The sequence below is a fragment of the Halichoeres trimaculatus genome, unplaced genomic scaffold (genome assembly GCF_033239565.1).
Source record: "Halichoeres trimaculatus isolate MK-OKI-2021-1 unplaced genomic scaffold, fHalTri1.1 fHalTri1_scaffold_2, whole genome shotgun sequence".
NCBI classification, from domain to species: Eukaryota; Metazoa; Chordata; class Actinopteri; order Labriformes; family Labridae; genus Halichoeres; species Halichoeres trimaculatus.
This window is the reverse complement of record NW_027437180.1, coordinates 36,983,427-37,004,097: the sequence shown is the minus strand read 5'-3', so window position 1 is coordinate 37,004,097 and position 20,671 is coordinate 36,983,427. Positions and strand designations below refer to the sequence as shown.

The window sequence follows — 20,671 nt, the reverse complement described above, 5'->3', positions numbered from 1 at the left end:
ATGTAACGTTAGTGAATTCTGGTTATGTCCTGCCAGTCATCTACCAATCAGAGCTAACGTAACCCCACTCTTCATTTTATTGTTAGACTCTCAAGTTTGAACAGACCACTGCAGAATAACTGCTGACTGTGGGTTGGAATCAACATTAGCACAAACAGTTTAGCCCTTTAGCCATTAGCTCATGCTCTATCTCTCTCCTGTTTATCTTTCTTCTGCTCTTCTTTCCTTTTTCTGTCTGACAGTTAGGCTCCAGTGTCCACCATCACTACAAAATTAATCACAGGAATTGTTTTCAGCTGAGAAAAACACAGATCTCTCCTATCTCTACCAAATTTCATCAGCTGGTGTGGTGTTGTCATAGAGCCCTAAATCAATCCCTTTTGCTTGACCCGATTGGAGTGGCAATTTATTTGAAGTAGCAATTTACAATAACCTGTAACCAGCAATGTTGGTGCTGATAATCTCATTTTAAAGTGTTGATTACAATCAGGAATATATCTAGAAGAGAAACTTTTTCAAGATCACTTTCAAACTCCTCACAGCCCCTTTAAAGACAAAAATGAGGTCTGAATTGCTTGTAACAAGTTAAAAACCTGCCAACGGGACAAAAAAAAGTTTTGTATTTCTGCATGTTTCCATGACGCTTGTGAATACACTGCAATAAACTGAAATCTAATCAAGTAAATAAAGTCTTACTTTTAGTAGAAAATGTCTTTTTAGACTTAATATGAGCCACATTCACCTAACTGGTCCAGGAAAATGTCTTGTTTCAAGTTATTTGAAGTCAAAAATGAGGTCTTGACCTGCTTGAAACAAGTAAAAATAATCTGCCAATTAAACAAGAGAAGAGTTACTTGTATCAAGATATTATTCTAGTTCGAAGCAAATTTTTCTGGTTCCATCGGCAGATTTGACTTGGTAGATAGGTTGAATGCGGCTCATATTGAGCTTAATAAGACAATTTAACTTAAAATAAGACAAAAACACTTGATAAGATTTCAATTTTTTTGCATTATAGCCACATCTTTTTTTGGCTTGCAGAGCTGCAGACTGATGAATCACATTGAAAAACACCCCAAGCTCATTTAAAGATTCATACATCTTATTTCCAAGGATTAAAAAAAAGACCAAACAAAATAACTTACATTGGTGCTGGTAATCTCATTTTAAAGTGTGGATAATGATCGGGCATTTATCATAGAGGTGAGGCTTTTTCAAGATAACTGTGTGAGTGGTTTCTAGTAAATCCAAAGTGGGTGATGGATGGGGTTGCAGCTTGCCAAATACATATCATTTCCTGACATGGCTATTTCAAAATAAAGGTATTTTGACAACATAATTAAGGGTTTAATTGAGAAAAATCTGTCAGAAAAAAAGTAGTGTTTTATTATCAAGTTAACTAACTTCAGGAGGGAATATAATGAGTTAAAGACTGATAATTCTCCTTTTTTTTACTGTTTGGACACAGCAAAAAATAATTGGGTTACACTTCTTTTTTCATCCACCATGCTGGCTGCATCTGCATCAGAGGAAGTTGATAACGGTGGTGCTCTATAACTATAACGCCAAATCTCCCTGTCATGATTGCAGCCTCATATTTTGCTGATTTATGGACAAAGACTTATTTTTCACACTATTTTTTTATTGTATTGCAACTTTTAATAAAACATTTGTTGCTAAAAAGAAGTGGTCTGGTGTCATGATTAACAGCTGTGACATACAGTGTGTGGCTCTTGCAGCATTGAACTGTCATGAGTGTGGAAATCACTGGTGATAAATCAGTTCCTCTAAAACAGAGACGGTCTGAGAATGAAGACCTCCGCTCTGTCACATTTAAGCTTTTTATGAAGAAATTTCATTAAATCTGATGATGTAAATGTCAAGTTAGACGTTAAATGGAATCTTCATGAGTTTGGACCATCACACTATTTCTGCTTTGACGGCTAGAGACTAATAACTGTAGTGGTTGATATATATGCTAGGCGCTACCCAAATAGCTGCCTGTTGCAGCAGCTCTCTCGTCTTTGTCCGTTTCTTGTAATTTTTTCGTCTCTTTTTCGTCATCTTTGTATTTGGAGTGGATCATTACTTTGTATGGTTCATTGTTGGTCACGGACACCAAACTTTTTGTGGCTTCGGCGGTATTTTTTACTACTTTTCTCCTGTGTTTGTCTGGAGATCCTACATGTAACCATGGCTGCATTGTTTACGTGTGAAATTAGCTGTTAGCAGCCTGTAGCATGTCAATGCTAACTAGTGTAGGGCTTGATGATTTCCCTCGAGCTGAGGAGGAGGAGGTGAGGACGACGTGCTGGTTCTCGGATGTGAGCTGGAGGGTGACGACGTGGACCTGTCCTTCCATCCATCGTTGTTGGGATCTCGCTCCGAGGGATGGACGAGCTAGCTGTGCTAATCCAGCGGCATCATGCTGTTCACGGACGTGGCTGACGGAGCAGACATCGGACGCCACGACACATCGGAGGAGCTTCGCCTGCTGTGAGCAGACAGGATCCAGGAGACAGAGACTGAACAGACTGCTGGGGAGGCTCAGTCCTGGACCCTGTGGAGGTGGAGACTGGCTGGGCTGGAGAGTGGTGGACGAGTGGTGGACGGGATGTCGCCATCTAATTTCTTATGGACTTTTTTGCACTTTCTATACTCTTTCTTACTTTTGTTTTCTTAAATGCTGCGGTGACTCCTGAATTTCCCCTCGGGGATAAATAAAGTATTTTCTATTCTATTCTATTCTATTCTATCTGGTATTGTTCAACCTTCAATGAGTCTCAAGAACATTTAAATTAAAAACACATGAGTGGGTGTGTGTCTGTGCATTATTTGACTGCATGTAATATCAAAAGCAAAGCCAAACACATGCAGGAATTAATACCATTCATGAGTGCATGTCTCTTGGCTCACACAGCCAGTGCCTCCTGGTCGCGCAGTCTGCACTTTGCATTAGTCAGACTTATTACACATTGCAAGCACGAAAACAGAGACAAAACCTCGGCCTAATTGGAGTTTGTTTGTTCCCCTTTCACCCTCTTGTGCTCTAAACTAATCCATTTGGCTCAAGCTCTTCATGAATTTATCCGACCTGACCCTGAATGAGTCGTCCTGGAGTGTGTCCACGAGGCGTCTCGTCTTTTTTTTTTAACCTACCACAGTCTGAAAGCACGAGTGGAGGAACGTGAGGAAAGGCGGCTTGTTCTGCTGTGCCAGGACTCTCTTTTCCACCATGGTACACTCCACGTCATCGTCCTGGATCACCACGTCCTTCTTCAGGATCTTTATTGCGTACAGCTCCTCGGTTGCCTTCATCTCTGCCAGCATCACCTTCAGACACAAACAAAGGAGAGGAAATGAAATACGACCTCATTGCTTGTGTTTTATTTGATCTTTTATTTGAGGGGCCTCACCTTTCCGAAACTGCCTTTCCCCAGCACGGCCAGGAAGGTGAAGTCACTGAGCTTGACCTGGTCAAGGATGTTGGAAGGTAACTCAGCGGGGCGTCCGTCGTCCGTCTCGGTGATCGCCTTCTTACCCGGGCCGAGCTTGGCTTTCTGCACTCAAGGAGATTTGACAAAAGGAGATTTGTTAACAAATATTACAAAATAAAACAGAGACAGAGCAGCACACACAAAACAAGCTGTGCTGGAGATAACACGATCCTGAATGGTGACTGAGCTAAAGTTATGATATGCAGAAATGGACGTGATCAGCTGCTGAGGCTTCGTTAGGATGGATTCCACTCGAGGTGACATGCGAGGAACTCTTCTCGTACACAGAAATGTTTCATAAGTTTGGATATTGTTGCTTTGGGATCATCCCTGACATGCTGACTTACTCACACACACACTGAAAACACTGATCTATAAGAAGACTGTAAATGAGTGGGATGAAAAGAGGCAGCAGGGTCATTGTGGGAGGACAAACGGGGCTCCATTCAAACAGATCAGATGGATAATTCATACTTGTCAGTGAAAGCACAAAAATGCTTTTATTTTGAAATTTATATTGAGGAATGAAAATACGAACTTGTTTTGGTGAAAAGAATCTGTTTCACATGTCAATGTTCCAGCTCAGATTTATGTTCACCTCTGATGATTATAACAAACCAAGCGTTTGAAGATTGGTTGTAATCGCCATCTAGTCCCAAGATGGCCGCCATTGTGACAACGTTACTTCCCATTGACTCAGTGACTCAGCATATGCGTGCTGTAATCAAAGCTATGTAATATGCCCGTTTTTTGAGTGGCGACTTTTTTTTTGCTAGGCAGTGCGTTTAAATTGCTGACACCAGTCCATTAATTTTGACGACATCCTTCTACATGACTCTAACACATACAAATACATCTTGATTCCACTTAAAGAAAATGAAACACTGCGCCTCCTCAACATGCATGCACCTCTATATGCGACAGAAACCCTCCTCCTGCAGTCATGCCTGAGTCATGCTTATTCTCCCAGGACGTCAAGATGCTCCAACAAGCTTTCTTTAACGTCAAAGCTCAACAACAAAAACAGGAGTTTCTTTTTTTATTCTCCTCCTGTTCAATGTCAGAACTAGTATTGCTTAAACTCAGCCAAGGCGAAAAAGACACAGATCCAAACTCATGCTGAGCTTCCAGGTAAAGTGGGGAATCCACAACCTCATGCAACACACCAGAGGAATGATACCAAACTGCCAAAAAGTCAAGCTTGCTGACAGAACAGTTTAAAAAAAAAAAACTATTCAATGAGCTGAGTGTGTGTACTTCTTTTTACTGATGAGCAGTTAAAGGCTCAGTGAGGACTTTTCATTTGGTGTTGATTACAGCGACACCTTTGGCCACAATTGGTAATGTTTTAACTCATAAGAACCCAGACCCATTTCCTCTTCAAGAAAAATTACGGGTGACACAAAACAGACCAAAAGATCACTTGGAAAACATGTCTAACTTTTATTTTCAAAACACTACCCCCTATACTACTTCACATCAGGTTTTCCAAGACAATTTCATGGCCAAAAGCCCCATGTGACATATGTGTCACATCGACATTGATCTAATTTGTTTTATACCTATTTATTTAAAAAAAATGTTCACAACAGCTCAAATGCAGTAAAGAACAATTTATGAAGTCATTATAACTCTTAAATCACTTAAAGGGATAGTTCAGTTTTTTTGAAGTGGGGTTGTATGAGCTCTATGTGACCACTAAGGACATTAGATACAGTAGAAAGTTGTCTCTCCAGTTTAAGAGTACGATACATAAAATATTTTTTAAGTGCATTAAGTCTTCGGAAATATAAACATTTATCTGGACCTAACTAACTGGTTGTGTGTCCTTCCGTGCAGCGCTAGTGCGATCCGTCCCCCCTCCTCCTTTCAGCTGTAGGGAATGTAAACAAGCTATGCTTCGGGCGCTGGTTTTAGCCTCGTGTAAGTTTGATCAAGTATCGTAATTCTTTTGTTTGTACTCTAAGGATTGTGAGGCAGCGTAGGAAATTCAAAATCAGTGACTATGACAGCGACGATGAAGTTTCATTCACTTTGGAACCAAAAGGATACCTGTATGAACCGGAGCACACAGAAGAAGAGCTGCTACAGATGGAGACTGACACTGGACATCAAGACAGAGTCGGAAATACTCAGTGGTGTAAATGTCTGAGCTGTGACTCAATGCCCACGGATGCTGAGTGTTACTGCTGTCACGAGTGGAACTTGGTTACAGACACTCTTCAGGATTTGTCTGAGGACACTGCTGGCTCTCAAGCCGTCTGTATAACTCATCACACAGATTTCCCTGCTCTTCTGAATTCTGGAGTGTCCTGTAACAACAACAACAACAACAACAGTCGTGGCAGCAGTAACACTCAGCATCTCGATGTCCAGTTTCCGTGGATGTTACCTCTGTATTCCTTTCAGTCGCCATCTGTAGCAGCTCTTCTTCTGTGTGCTCCGGTTCATACAGGTATCCTTTTGGTTCCAAAGTGAATGAAACTTCATTGTCGCTGTCATAGTCACTCATTTTGAATTTCCTACGCTGCCTCACAATCCTTAGAGTACAAACATAAGAATTATGATACTTGATCAAACCCACACGAGGCTACAACCAGCGCTCGAAGCATAGCTTGTTTACATTCCCTACAGCTGAAAGGAGGAGGGGGGACGGAGCGCACTAGCGCTGCGCGGAAGGACACATGACCAGTTAGTTAGGTCCAGATAAATGTTTATATTTCCGAAGACTTAATGCACTTAAAAATTATTTTATGTAGCGAACTCTTAAACTGTGGTATTACTTTTTGATTTTAGTTCTTGTAGGCAGAGAAAATAGCCTTTGAATTTGGTACGGTCTGTCCCTGTTAGCGTCTATTTCCTCGTCACCATTGATTACAGTTTGTGTCTTACTGAGGGAGAGGAGACAACTTTCTACTGTATCTAATGTCCTTAGTGGTCACATAGAGCTCATACAACCCCACTTCAAAAAAACTGAACTATCCCTTTAAATATTACCTTTAGCAACCAAAAATAAGCTTTTTAAATTTAGCTAGTTCTCGCCCATGTGCAAGCGTGGCACATAGCCATCCTGTAAATGTTGTCGTAGTAACACAAAATCACATGACCTGTTATACGACCTATTATGATGTTAAGTAGAGAACTTTCTAGAACATTTAAAGGTCTTGTGAGGCTTGTGTCACCATGGGCTCTTATGGGTTAAGGGACAAAGAGCACCATCACTCACTGTGCTGTAAGCTGATTTTATTTTGTAGACAACTTTTGCAAGCTAATGTATCATTGTCGTGATGTTATTTTTGGAAATGTGACAACAAGCAAACTTTGTCAAATCATTTCATTGCGTCCTTTAGTTTGTTTTAGCCCGTGCTTTATCACCCTCCTGTTTATCTTTCTTCTGCTCTGACATCCTCTATCTTTTTGCGAGGATAAACTGACAGATCTTGCTTCTCACATGGCTAACTCACTTTCTAGCGTTAAGAAATAAACACTTTCGGGGATGATAATCTCATTTTAAATTGTGAATTATAAGGAGGCAAATATATAAACGTGAGACTACAGTCCTCACAGGGTCTTTAAATAGAAATGATTTAATAATTATTTTTCAGACTTGTCAGTATTTCCTGACAAAACAAGCTCATGTCTCAACAGGACAAAAAAATGTTAGCATAAATTTCCAACCAGATTCAGACTTTTCCTTCGTTTTGTTCTTTAAACGTCAGGGTAAACATGTCAATGCTGACCCTGAGACCACGCATCTTAGTTTGGTTAATGGCATCCACTGAAATGTAACACAAAGCAGAGCAGACGGCAGCAGATCACAGCACACCTGTAAGCTTTAGCCAGTGAAAGTAGCCTGACCGAGCCGAGCGAACAGCAACCTTACTTCTTTCCTTTCAGACGCACCTGATCAGAGTCTTCCTCAACTGCTTGGTCCTGAAACCACAAGGAGAGGGAGCCGACAGGCCCCGACTCACTGATCACACTTCAGACACAAAAGCTGATTCAACAACAACACTTTTAAACCTTTAACGACCGTTCTGACACACCCAGCCGGTACACACAGACATATACAGAGAATAGAGATGAAGATGGAGTGATTCACGCACTTCATGATTAACTTTCTGGAGTGGTGCGCTGAAGAGCAGACATGTATATAATCATCTTGCTCAAGCAGAAACCCTCCTGTACTTCACTGAATTAAAGGTGGTGTGGAACCAAATCTCTGAGGATTTGTGGGTAAAACAAAGAAACTATGATGAAAGCCTCAGAATTCTGCACAAACCAACCTGTACACATGAGGACAGACTCGCTGTTCCCTTAACAGGCTGTATCTAGCTCAATGCTGACACCTAGCGGTCAAAGAAGTTTGAATCCCTTCTCTAAATTGAGAGTCAGCAACCTGCAGCTCTTTGACTCCTTTGCAGTGGCTCCTTGTAGCTTTAGAAAAACATTACTGAAATTTAAAAAAAAAAAAAATTTCGACAGAGGGTATTGATGATTAACAACATTGACCAAATTAAATCCTGCGTTAACATTTTGTTGAATGAAACATTTTTCATATCTGTCAATAAAGCCTGCCACCGCTCTACTTCACCTCCTACAACATCGACAGCCCACCAACTTTCCATGCACCTGAGGCTAACCTCAAGTTTTACTCTCCCTTTTATTCTCCTAAAATTGATATGTATAGTGATATCATCAATATAAGTAATCTAATTGTAGAACCCTCTCAAACATTTGGAATTTTTGCAATTTGTTGAATCTCACTTGTGGGGAAAATTTTGCATATATATTTTTTTTAATTTTGCAAATTTTCCACATGTTTTTTTCTCATTTTTGCATTTTTTTTTACTTTCAAGACTTTTTTTCTTTTTTTTTTTCTTTTTTGCTATCTTTAATTCTATTTTTTTGTTTTTCAAATTTTGAATTTTTCTGGGAAAATTTAGCATTTTTTTTTAAAATCATTTCTTTTAAATTTTTGCATTTTTCTAATTTCAGAACTTTTTCTGAAACTTTTTTAATTTTTTCAAAAATTTCAAAATTTTCCAAATGTTCCAAATTATTTATTTCAATTTTTGCTTGTTTTAATTTCAAAACTTTTTTAAAAAACTTTTATAATTTTTTTAATTTTTATTATTTTCGTTTAATTCCCTTTTTCAACTTTTTCAAAATTTTCAAATGTCATTTTTTTATTTTTTCAAATTTTTTAAAAAATTATAAACTAAGACATCACATGTACAATTTCATCAATTAAAAAAAAACTTTTCGTTTAGACAACTTTTTACTAGATTTTAACTATGTGTAGAGTTTAATACACTGTATTTTCATTATTGTGAGGATAAAGTAGATTTTGTGGCACCTGAATGACTTCAATTCAAGAGAACTGAGGCAAAATGGCTCCTATGAAAGTAAAGGTTGCAGACCCCTGTCTTATATTATCGCATAATTCCAGGATGACAGACTCTTTTACTGAGAGTAAAACACACGGAGGGTAAATCTTAAACAAGCTGAAAGATAGATAAATGATGGCGGTTTACTCCCAGGTTCACAGTGATGTAAGCACACAACGTGTGGACAGGCCGGGACGAGACACACACAGAACACGTGAAGACAAACATGCAGATGGATGAAAAGACACAGTGTGAGCGACGCAGGATTTACTAACAACCCTCTGATGTTCTCGCACTTTTCATTCAAGGCCGCCCTTTCACCAGGACTTCATGTTCCAGCTGGTTCAGACTTTCAAGAACAAACTTTGATTCAACCACAAATAAAAAAAAATCTCCTTTTCTTTCTTTTACACTTTTTTTCCCCCAAAGAAGCAACCAGCTCACAAGAAAAATTGTTAGTAAATTTTGATCTTTTTACACCACGACGATCAGAGATGAAGGATGGAGGTACATTTCACCACAACAAGACCAGAACGAAGGGAACAGAAGGGACAAAAAGGAGGAGTGGACAGGGAGGAGATGAAAAGAAAAGGGGGAGAAAAGAAGGGAGAAAAGAAGAGAGAAGAGAAGAGAAGAGAAGAGAAGAGAAGAGAAGAGAAGAGAAGAGAAGAGAAGAGAAAAGAAGAGAAGAGAAGAGAAGAGAAGAGAAGAGAAGAGAAGAGAAGAGAAGAGAAGAGAAGAGAAGAGAAAAGAGAAGAGAAGAGAAGATACAAAATGAAAAAGAAGAAACAATAAAACATGCAAACAAAGAAAAATACAAGAAATAAGAAAAGGGCATAGAAGAGAAGTACAGAGAAGGGAAAAGAGGAGAAGAATGGAGAGAAAATGAGTAAAAGAAAAGAGAAGAGGACAGGACAATTAAGAGCAGGAAAGGATACAAGGAAAGCAAAGGAAAGGAAAAGAGATGGAAAAAGCCAATGGGAAAGAAGAGGAGAGAAGGGCCCTACAGAGGAGGAAGGGAAGAAAAAGGAAAGAAAACAAGAGAGGAGAGAAGAAGACAGTAAAGGAAAAAAAGGAGAGGAGAGATGAGGAAATTCAAGGAGAGGAGAGAAGAGGATAGAAGGAAAAAAGAAAACAAGAAAACAGAAGAGAATAGGAGAGGAGGAAAGAGGAAAGAAAGGAGATGATAGCAAAGGAAACAAGGGTTTAAGAGGGGGAGAGAAAGGCTGAGGACAGGGTGAAAGAGAAGGAGGCAGCAGATGAAAGGCGAAGAGAAAAAGAAAAGGTAGAAAAGAAAAGAAAAGAAAAGAAGAGAAAGGAAAAGAAACAAATTAAAAAAGGAAAGAATAAAATAAGACAAGAGAAGAAAGACAAAGATGAGAAATAAAGAGAAGAGATAAGAGGAGAAGAGTGGAGAAGAGAGGAGAAGAAGAAAAGAGACGAGGGTAGGACAATTAAGGAGAGGAAAGGATACAAGGAAAGCAAAGGAAAGGAAAGGAAAAGAGATGGAATAAAAGGGTAGGAAGTTAAAGATAAAGAGAAAAGCTAAGCGGGGGAGAAGCGGAGAGAAAGAAAGGAGAGAAGAGCCCTACAGAGGAGGAAAGCTACGGGGAAGGGAGAAGAAAAGAGAAGAGAACAAAAAAGGATGAAACAGGACAGTCAAGGGAAAAAAGGAGAAGAAAGACGAGGAAATTTAAGGAGAGGAAAGGATAGAAGGGAAAGGAGAAAAACAAGAAGACAGAAGAGAAAGGAGATGAGAGCAAAGGAAACAACGGTTTAAAAAGAGGAGAGAAGGGCTGAGGGAAGGAAACAAGAGAAGGAGAGGTGGAGGGAGTAGAGGAGAGGAGAGGGCTACCTTTAGATTAAAGTTAATCTGGCAGTCCTGAGAGCAGAGGGGGAGAGAGGGAGAGGAAAAGAGAAACTCGTGGGTTAAAAACGATCATGTGACACGGGGTGAAGAAGCATCTGTACAGTTTTAGTCTCACCACGCACACAGGAGGGAGCAGGAGGCTAGGGAAAAGACGGCAGAGGGGTTTGTGAGGAGGGAAAAGTCAGCAGACGCTGGAGGTTATCGAGTCAGGAAAATAAAGAGAAAAGTCAACTGAAGGAAACATTTTCACACATACAGACAGGAATCAGTAACGAGCTGCTGTGACCTTTATTTACTGAGTTAAAAAAAAATTGTATCTGTGACACTAGAGTCAGAGAGTACAGACTGTTAAAAATGCCTTCTCTCAATATTAAGATTCAATGATTTCAGTGTTAACGCACATGAAACTTCTGCCTCAAACATTCAGCCAAACAACAGGCTGATATTAGTTTGAGATTTGAGTCTCAGTAGAATAAAAGATGCATGAAATCCTGTAGGTAGGCAGCTTTATTCATCACAGGATGGACACTGTGTGATGTGAGAATAAAGTGCAAACAGCTGGCTGTTACTTCTAACACATTCCTTACTGTGGGAGGAGATAAATGAGTGCACAGACACCAAACTCAGGACGTCTCTGAACAGCAGCCGCCTCTACGTCTTTGAATCAGAGCAGGACTGGTATAGATCTGTTCATCATGAATTTTCCTTTTCTAATCTTTATATTTGGGATATAATCAGAGTGAAATACAATAATATAAATTCAAAATATATAATGTCCATTTTTGTTTTTTCTTTGACAAGAAAATTGAACATAGTCTCTGTTCTCAGCGAAAAAATAATAAAAGAATTTAGCTCTCTGAAATACAGAAGAGGATTAGGAACACTTAAAAAAAAGTCAATTTTTTTTCTTTTTTTTTTTTAACTATTTTTCCGAGAATAAAATCTGAATTCTGACTGTAATCTCGAAATTTTGACTTTTTTAATATATATATATATATATATATATATATATATATATATATATATATTTTTTTTTTTTTTTCTCCATGGCCCTATTCCTCTTCCATAGTTAAATAATTAAATAAAATATCCTGACAAAGAAATGGTCATCAAAAATGAAAATAAAAAAGGACATGATGTGATAAAAAAATTAACAATAATAATAAATGGAAAATAAAAATGAAGAAAAGAAAATAGAGGATGAGGGCTAACATAAAATAAGTAATAAAAACAATTCCACCCTCAACTATTTTTAATGCATCAGAGAATGACTGATTTTTTTTTCCATTCAAACCAGAGTAAAAAGGTTTGAGTGAATTTGAAACCTGGCGTTGCAGAGCTGAAGATGTTTTGGAAACAAAATCATCTCAAACACAACATGACTCAGCGTTTTCAGGACCACCACATATTTTCAAAACAAATCACAGATTCTGTTTTTGTCAAATTTTCTGTCCAGCGCTTGTAGTTCATGTTTGTAGCTTCTGATTGAGCCAATTTAGAGCCCAACACTTTTTAATGACTCAACAGCCAATCAGAACGTAGGTGAGTAATTTTAAGAGAGTTCAATTTTTTTTTCACACCAGTCACGTTAATGAGAGATCCCTGTAGTCAAGAAAGACTCCTTCCTTTCTATGGAGAAGATACTGCACTCTTCCTGTTGTTAATCTGGATTAGAGGTAGACCGATATATCGGCTGGCCGATGTATCGGGCCGATATTTGGACATTTGTCTCTATCGGCCATCGGCCGTATCTTTCAAAAAGCCGATTTTAGATCCGTTGTATAAAATGCCGCAATTTTTGATCAGGCACAAAAAAGATGAGCACCTCAAACTTGTGGAACCACTTGGATACATTACATACTTTTGTTCAAATTATATTAATAAGTTTAAATTTCTTTTTTGACATTTTAAGAAGAGTGTGAATGTTTACTACTGCTTGTTACATTGTGTGTTTACTCAGACAAAATATTTCATTGTTTTGAAAGCTGAATAAATGTTCAGAGGACTGGACACGACTTGTTGTAATAGATTTCTTTTAGTTGCTCAGAAATTGCTGCGTTTCACAAAAATGTGATAAATATATATTTATTTAACAATCGGCCTGAATATCAAACTGGAAAAATCGGCTATGCATATCGGCATCGGCTGCCCAAATTTGGAAAGCATCGGCATCGGCCCCCAAAAAACCCATATCGGTCGACCTCTTATCTGGATGCACCAGCTGTTCATGCTTTGAAAGATCTCATCGAGTAAATAAAATCTTAACACTCTTAGACACCTCACTGTCCCTGGTTCGGAATCAAAAATAAAAAATAAAATAAAATAAACAGTGTTTTAATATTGTATGTGTAATCGATTTCTCCAAATATCTTCTTCTTTTGGCTTTTCCAGGGTTTTTTTTGAGGGGTTGCCACAGCAGATCATTCGTTTCCAATTTGTGTTCCCTCGTTTTAATTGGCACACTCTGATATCAGGAGGCCCTTAGCCTGGACAAAACGATTTTTAATTTTGTGACTTTTTTTAACCTTGCTGGTCTTAGCCAGGACACTTTAACTAAAGAGGTTGATAATCTCAATAAACTAAGTAAGAAGATCACTTCTCACATCATCCTGCTAAAGATTTCCAAGGTAAGTTGAGGAGAAGGTTAACACTTAAAGCAGAAGCTTGATTGTAAAACCTTTCGAGGAAGATTCGATGTCACCCGTCTTTTTTTGATGACAGGATTTCTCCCTTCTCAAACTACAGCCTTATTGACCCAACCAGATCAAAGATAACTACAGAGGTCTGTAATTTTGTCTGCTTCCAACCTGTAAACATCACCAACCTCAAGTTCTGGTAAAAGCTAAGCTTATACCTCAGATTCTGGAGAGATCAGCGCTCTTTTTTTGATCCCGGGGTTCAAAAAAATGAAGAATAAAAACCAAAAACCCACAGATTGCCACTTAAGACACAACATTAAGTTAGAGAGAAAAACAAATTTCAATGATCGTTTTATCAGAACCCTCACCTCAAATTTCTGCCTCAGTTCCTCATTTCCATCGTCCTCCTCTGAGATGGGAACGTTGTAGTACTCGCCCTCCTCTTGGCACAGCAACTTATACCTGAATTATAAAACGAGGAGATTAATTCAACAAGTCCTTCTTTGTTTAATACTCTATTCTGCTTTTATTAGTCTCAAAGGACTCCACTAGACACATTTTCTTTTTTACATCTCACATTAAATCTTCACTTATAATAAACTGAGGAGTCTGAATATAAAAAATAAATGACCTTAAGGGGATGAAATCCATTATAAATATTTTGATAGTACTGTAAACTGAGCTGTAATGGAGGAGAAATTTAACTGCTAAGCTTCTGCTGTTTGTTTACACTGGAAATTTCAGCCACACAGAGTTAACACCACACCGTCTGGATTCAAACATCACTTAAGAGCCAATAAAACGTGAGCGTTACCAGCCACAGACGGGAGCTTTCATCAGCTCTGATACTCCAAAGGACAGGGAGCCCATGAAGTCGTTCCTGGTGGTCCGGTCCCAGTCCCACACCTCCACTGACAGCCTGCGGTCCTTATCCGATGGCTTCAGCTTGCTGAGTGGCACAAACACAGGACGTATGATTGCTCTGTATTTAATATGAGATATGTTTGCAAACTGTGTAACAGTGCAACAGGTAGCTCAAAGCTAAACAGTTGTTAGCATAGTTACACCTCCATGTGTGAGAATATTACAACCTATAATAAACTTTTTAAATCAGCTGATTTTACCTCTGACTGTTGATCATGTGGTGGATTGATATAAGTGATTCTAAAAAAAGGAAAAACCAGTTTTTAACTGACAGAAAACTTAAGACTCCTGGTCAGAGGCTGTTCAGTCACCAGCAAACAAAAAAAAAGAGAGAAGGAAAACAGCAAGATGGTTAAAAACATGATGAAAGGGATGAAAAGGTGAATACATGATTGGAATAGATAGATAGATAGATAGATAGATAGATAGATAGATAGATAGATAGATAGATAGATAGATAGATAGATAGATAGATAGATAGATAGATATATAGATATAAAATAAGATGGATAGATGGACGATGCATTAATGTATAGATTGATGGATGGATGGATGGATGGATGGATGGATGGATGGATGGATGGATGGATGGATGGATGGATGGATGGATGGATGGGTGACTGGATGAATGGATGGATGAATGGATGGATGGATGGATGGATGGATGGATGGATGGATAGATGGATGGATGGATGGATGGATTGATGGATGAATGCATGACTGGATGGATGAATGCATGACTGGATGGATGGATGGATGGATGGATGGATGGATGGATGGATGGATGGATGGATGGATGAAAAGAAGGACTGACAGTTGAATGGATGGATGGATGAATGAATGGATGGATGGGTGACTGGATGGATGGATGGATGGATGGATGGATGGATGGATGGATGGATTGATGGATGAATGCATGACTGGATGGATGGATGGATGGATGGATGGATGGATGGATGGATGGATGGATGGATGGATGGATGGATGGATGGATGAAAAGAAGGACTGACAGTTGAATGGATGGATGGATGGATGGATGGATGGATGGATGGATGGATGGATGGATGAATGGATCGATGGGTGGATGGATGACTGGATGGATGAATGCTGGATAGATTGATGGATGGATGGATGGATGGATGGATGGATGGATGGATGGATGGATGGATGGATGGATGGATGAATGGATCGATGGGTGGATGGATGACTGGATGGATGAATGATGGATAGATTGATGGATGAATGCATGACTGGACTAATGGATGGATAGATAGATTGATGGATGAATGGATGGATGGATGGATGGATGAAAAAGAAGGATTGACAGTTGGAAGGATAGATGGATGATGCATTAATGAATGGATAAAGTGGAAGGTTTTTGGATTGATGGATGGATGTATTGATGGATGAATAAATTGATGGAAGGAAAGAGCGATATAGATCTATGTTTATGGATCAACCCTTTCTTGTCTTTGCACCAGCAAAACTCAACTGTAACTGCTACAAATATAATCAACGAGTTGTTCGATGACAGAGAAGAGACGAGGTCGTTTACTTACAAACTAAAGGTCTCGTTCCATTTGGGGTTGAGGCTGGAGCGGATGGTTTTGGTCTTCTGCTTGGTCTCATTCTTGGGGTCAGGTATGAGCTTAAGCTTCACATACGGGTCAGACAGACCGTTGGGGTCCATGGGGATCAAGTTTACACCTTCACCAACTGAAAGGGAGACAAAGAATGGAGAGAAATGATTGGTTAAGAGAGACACAGAGCAACCAACCGACGCGCAACAGATAATTAATCAAACAATCCTGAAACAGAACAAGCAGAGTTAAAAGACAAAAACTTTATTTATATTGTGTGTGAGAGAAAAGGATTTCTACAGCAACAGGTGAACATCAGTTGAATAAACTGCTAATGTCGAGGATCAAACGTGGAGCAGCGACTTGTGAGGATTGTTGGAGCGCTGATTGTTGGAGTGCTGATTCATGGAGCGTATACAGAACCAGTGATTGAAAACGACAGTCTGTGTCACGCTGAAGCAGGCGAAGGCTCTCCTCTTATCCTCCTGTATTTAGCAGCTCAGCAAACAAGGGCACGCCAGGGACATTAGCTCTCCATTAGCCCTGAGCACTGGAGTGCTGCCAGACCTGAGATACTACAGAGCACATACACACACTGACACACACACACACACACACACTGACACACACACTGTTTATCCCTGCAGGAGCTGTGTGATTGCCTGTCTTGCTTGGCTTCACACTGGAGGCCCCAGGCATCTCTTCATGAGGTTGTCAGTCACACCGCAAAGGAAGCCACCGTAGCAAAGATGCTGACTGACCCTTGACCTGGCGGGTCAGACACTTGGACTGGCTGCTTAACCCACTGTCTTAGACTTCAAACAAATCCATGGTGACATACAAGGGATCAAGTGAGATAAATAGAAGAAGAAAACAGTGAGGGATTATCATCACTGAGCAAACACAAGCGCATGCTGCGAATGGAAACGCTTGAAAATGATTTCATACAAAATATCAAACTGATACAGTTAAAAAGGGAAACTCAAATTTATCCCCACATTTTTATGCATATCATTCTTATATATAATCTCATCTGCGAGGTTGCCTGTTGCAGCAGCTCTCTATTGTTATTTTATCATCTCTTTTTCATCATCTTTGTATTTGGAGTGGATCATTACTTTGTATGATTCATTTGTTGGTCATGGGCACCAAACTGGTTTTGTCTTCAGTGATATTTTTTACTATTTTTGCTCCTGTCTTTGTCTGGAGATCCTACATGTAACCATGGCTGCATTGTTTACATGTGAAATCAGCTGTTAGCAGCTTGTAGCATTTCAATGCTAACTGGTGTAAGGCCTGATGTTTACCCATAAGGTGAGGAGAAGGAGGTGAGGACGACGTGCTGGTTCTCAGGTGTGAGCTAAGAAGTGACGACATGGACCTGTCCCTCCACCCATCGCTATTGAGAACGTAAGATCAAATAAGATGGACAAGCTAGCCTTGTTAACCCCGAAGGCAGAGTAGCATCATGCTATTCACAGACATGGCTAAGAGAGCTAGCACCAGACACCAACGCCACATTGGAAGAGCTTCACCTGCTGTGAGCAGACAGGATCCAGGAGACAGAGACTGAACAGACTGCTGAAGTCAGTCAGTCCTGGACCCTGTGGAGGTGGAGGCCGGATGAACTGGACAGTGATGGACAAGCTGTCAGCATCTATTTTCTTATGGACCTTTTTGCACTTTCTATACACTTTCTTACTTTTGTTTTCTTGATTGCTGCTGTGACTCCTTAATTTCCCCTCAGGGATAAATAATTTTCTTTTCCATTCTAATCTATTCTATTTTATACTAGGTGTAGTTTCATCCTCTGGGAGGTGTCCAATCTTATAGAATAGTTATTAAATAATCTAAGAGTGGGTACTTTCCTATTTCTTGCTTTTATTCTCAGCATCTGTGTTGGAGGATTCAAGCTTCAGGGATGTTACCGAGGTGCGAAGTTTGATGCAGCGAGCTGCTGCAGAGCGAGGAGAGAGACGGAGAGACAACAAAAGTGTGAAGAGAGACAGACAGCTTACAGAAGGAGCTGGAGGTGTGGGAAGGTATCGAGCGATCTGGAGCTGGCAGACCTCTGCTTTCTCAGAAATTCAGCGGAGAAGTGTAAAAACCTATAAAGAACATCTGAGTGCACTCTGTGATGGATGCACTCTTCTCTAAGACTCTCATACATTTTAAATGCATCAATCCAGTCTATCTGTATTTGATCAAAAGAGGCAAAATTAGAACATTTTAAAGCTTAAATTTCCTCTGAAACCATTTCCTGTGGCTGTAAAACTTATAAACGTGGGATAAATTTCAATGTGCACTTACCCAGAGAATTTAAAGTCTTTAAAGGGAGCATGTGAGCAGGATTAAAACCTCAAGATCTTTTTTTTTCGTATATACACCTGATGTTTGCTCTGAAAGTCTTCAACCAAGTGTGAAATAAATCTATAGATGAACAGAGACTGCTCTTTTCATTTCCCATTCAAGTGAAGTTTAATCCTTTTCTGCACCAGGAGCTTCATATTCAGCACATTTAGTTTTATTTAATCTGTTTATATGACAGTGTTTGGTTTGAATTAGACGGTCTTATTGCCATGCGGACACCAGCCGTGATGGATTATTTGGGCCTTTGTCAGGTGTGTCTGATGTGAAGCCTGAAGGCACCTTGTATCCTCTGTTTCTCATGATGAATAATATCATTTTGTTTTTCTGTAAAAAGTTGTAATTTTTAAAAATCATTTTATTCTATTTTATTATTTTTTTCTCTATATTTTTGTATATTTGTGTATTTTATATCAAACTTTTCCTATATTCTATCTTTCATTTTCATTATTTTCCTGTTAATTGTTAGCACCAACACACCAAGACAAACTCCTTGTATTTGCAAATGTACTTGGCAATAAAACTATATTGTGATTCTGAATAACAAAAGAAAAGGCAGCACCTGGAAGATACATATTGAGAAATGGGGTTATGTCCTGTAATAAGAAAAAAGTTTAATAAGAGTCTGGACAAAAAGTGCTGAATAAGAAGTGAAAAAAAAGAGACTTTTAACTAGCACTCACAAATAAAACCAAATTTAATAATAATAATAATAATAATAATAATAATAATAATAATAATAATAATAATTATTATTATTATTATTATTATTATTATTATTATTATTAATAATAATAATAATAATAATAATAATAATAATAATAATAACTTATAATTATATTTTCAAAATAATAATAATAATAATAATAATAATAATAATAATTATTATTATTATTATTATTATTATTATTATTATTATTATTATTATTATTATTATTATTATTATTAATAATAATAATAATATTAATAATTATTATTATTATTATTATTAATAATAACTTATTATTATATTTCTAAAATAATAATAATAATAATAAGATAATATTAATAATAAATTATATTCATAGAGCACTTTTCAAGACACTCAAAGATACTTTACATAGGTTTAAACATCATATAAAGACAACACAGAATAATAAAACGTGAATTTAAAGAGAAGCAAAACAAGAAAAACAACAAAATTCATTCAAAGGCAATCAAACATCAAAAGCAGATTTTAAAAGGTGGGTTCTAGTGAGTGTTTTGAAAGTGGAGGGGTCTGTTTTTAAAGTGCTTGACAAATAACGCTGGACTGGAATAAAAATAAGGAAATACTATAAATAAATGTGAGAGTTTCTGGCAGTATTTCCTGATTGTTTTCGATTGGAATTACATAACTGTAATTTCTGTCATGGCCAGTAGGGGGGGACTGTAGACTGTCTCAGTAATCTCAGCTGCAACAGAGTCTTTTCCTTCCACAGAGATATACTATAAGGTGTCAGAGTTAGAGCTGTACGACCTGATCCAAAGTCCAGACTCAAAGGAAAAGTGTCCCCTCGACTTTGGAACAACCTGCTTGTAGAGATAAGGCTCGCAGATTCAGTTTCATCTTTGTAATCACTTCTTAATTCTGGATTATTGTAATTCACTCTTCACCAGCCTCAGTAATTCCTCTCTTTGTGTCTTTTTGTGTACAGAGCTCTGCGTGGTCAGGCTCCTGAATAAGTCACTGACCTGCTCCACCCCTACCTCACCAGTAGGTCACTCAGGTCTTCTGACCAGGGCTTACTGGTTGTCCCTCAAGCCTGTCTAAAGACTAAAGGAGACTGTGGCTCCAACACTGTGAAACGATCTTCCTCTAAATTCGCGTTCAACTATCTCTGTTGTCTTTTTTATAAAGCTTAAAAGATGCATTACCTTAAGCAGGTCTTGAATTCTCTCAGTAAAAATCAATGTTTGATTATTCTATTGTTAGTTTCTTTTATCGTCTGACAACAGTTTTAATTTTTCATTTCTTTTGCTGTCTTATCTCTATATATTTCCTGCTTAGGAGATTGTGATTTTGTTCTGTGAAAGGTGCTTTATTCAATAAAATTTACTTACTTCTTCTCTGTCTGTTTTTAAATCTCTTCTTTAAACCCACCTTTTTTTCTAGCCTTTAACACACAGTAATTGTCATTTTAATCTATTTAGAATTTTTTTTAAAATAAAATAGCTCTTTTTTGTGCCTTTTAACAATGTTTATGTTTTAAATTGTTTTTCAATATATATATATATATTTTTTTTTTTCATGTAGTGTTCTTTTGAGTCAGGTTAGCTGTTGTGTATTTTATTTTATCATTTTTTCAACATTTTTGATGATTGTTTTCCTTTTCTTTTTCTGTCTTCTTTTTATATATTTCTTGTCAAGGAGATGTGATTTTGT

The 20,671-nt window shown here is 38.2% G+C and overlaps 1 protein-coding gene across 3 annotated transcripts in view; it reads right to left on the bottom strand.

The window, feature by feature from the left end:
- Nucleotides 1–20,671, bottom strand: part of LOC141787198 (protein kinase C alpha type) — a 300,641-nt gene that overhangs the window by 82,622 nt on the left and 197,348 nt on the right. Inside the window, exons 6-12 of one of the 3 annotated variants that reach the window (XM_074665490.1) lie at nt 15,880–16,036; nt 14,211–14,345; nt 13,765–13,858; nt 10,743–10,769; nt 7,401–7,430; nt 3,417–3,560; nt 3,160–3,333 (exon numbers count right to left, since the gene is read on the bottom strand). In XM_074665490.1, coding sequence (XP_074521591.1) covers nt 3,160–3,333; nt 3,417–3,560; nt 7,401–7,430; nt 10,743–10,769; nt 13,765–13,858; nt 14,211–14,345; nt 15,880–16,036 — 761 coding nt within the window. The remainder of the gene's footprint in view (nt 1–3,159; nt 3,334–3,416; nt 3,561–7,400; nt 7,431–10,742; nt 10,770–13,764; nt 13,859–14,210; nt 14,346–15,879; nt 16,037–20,671) is intronic. The other 2 variants (XM_074665491.1, XM_074665492.1) reach the window with 2 other exon arrangements.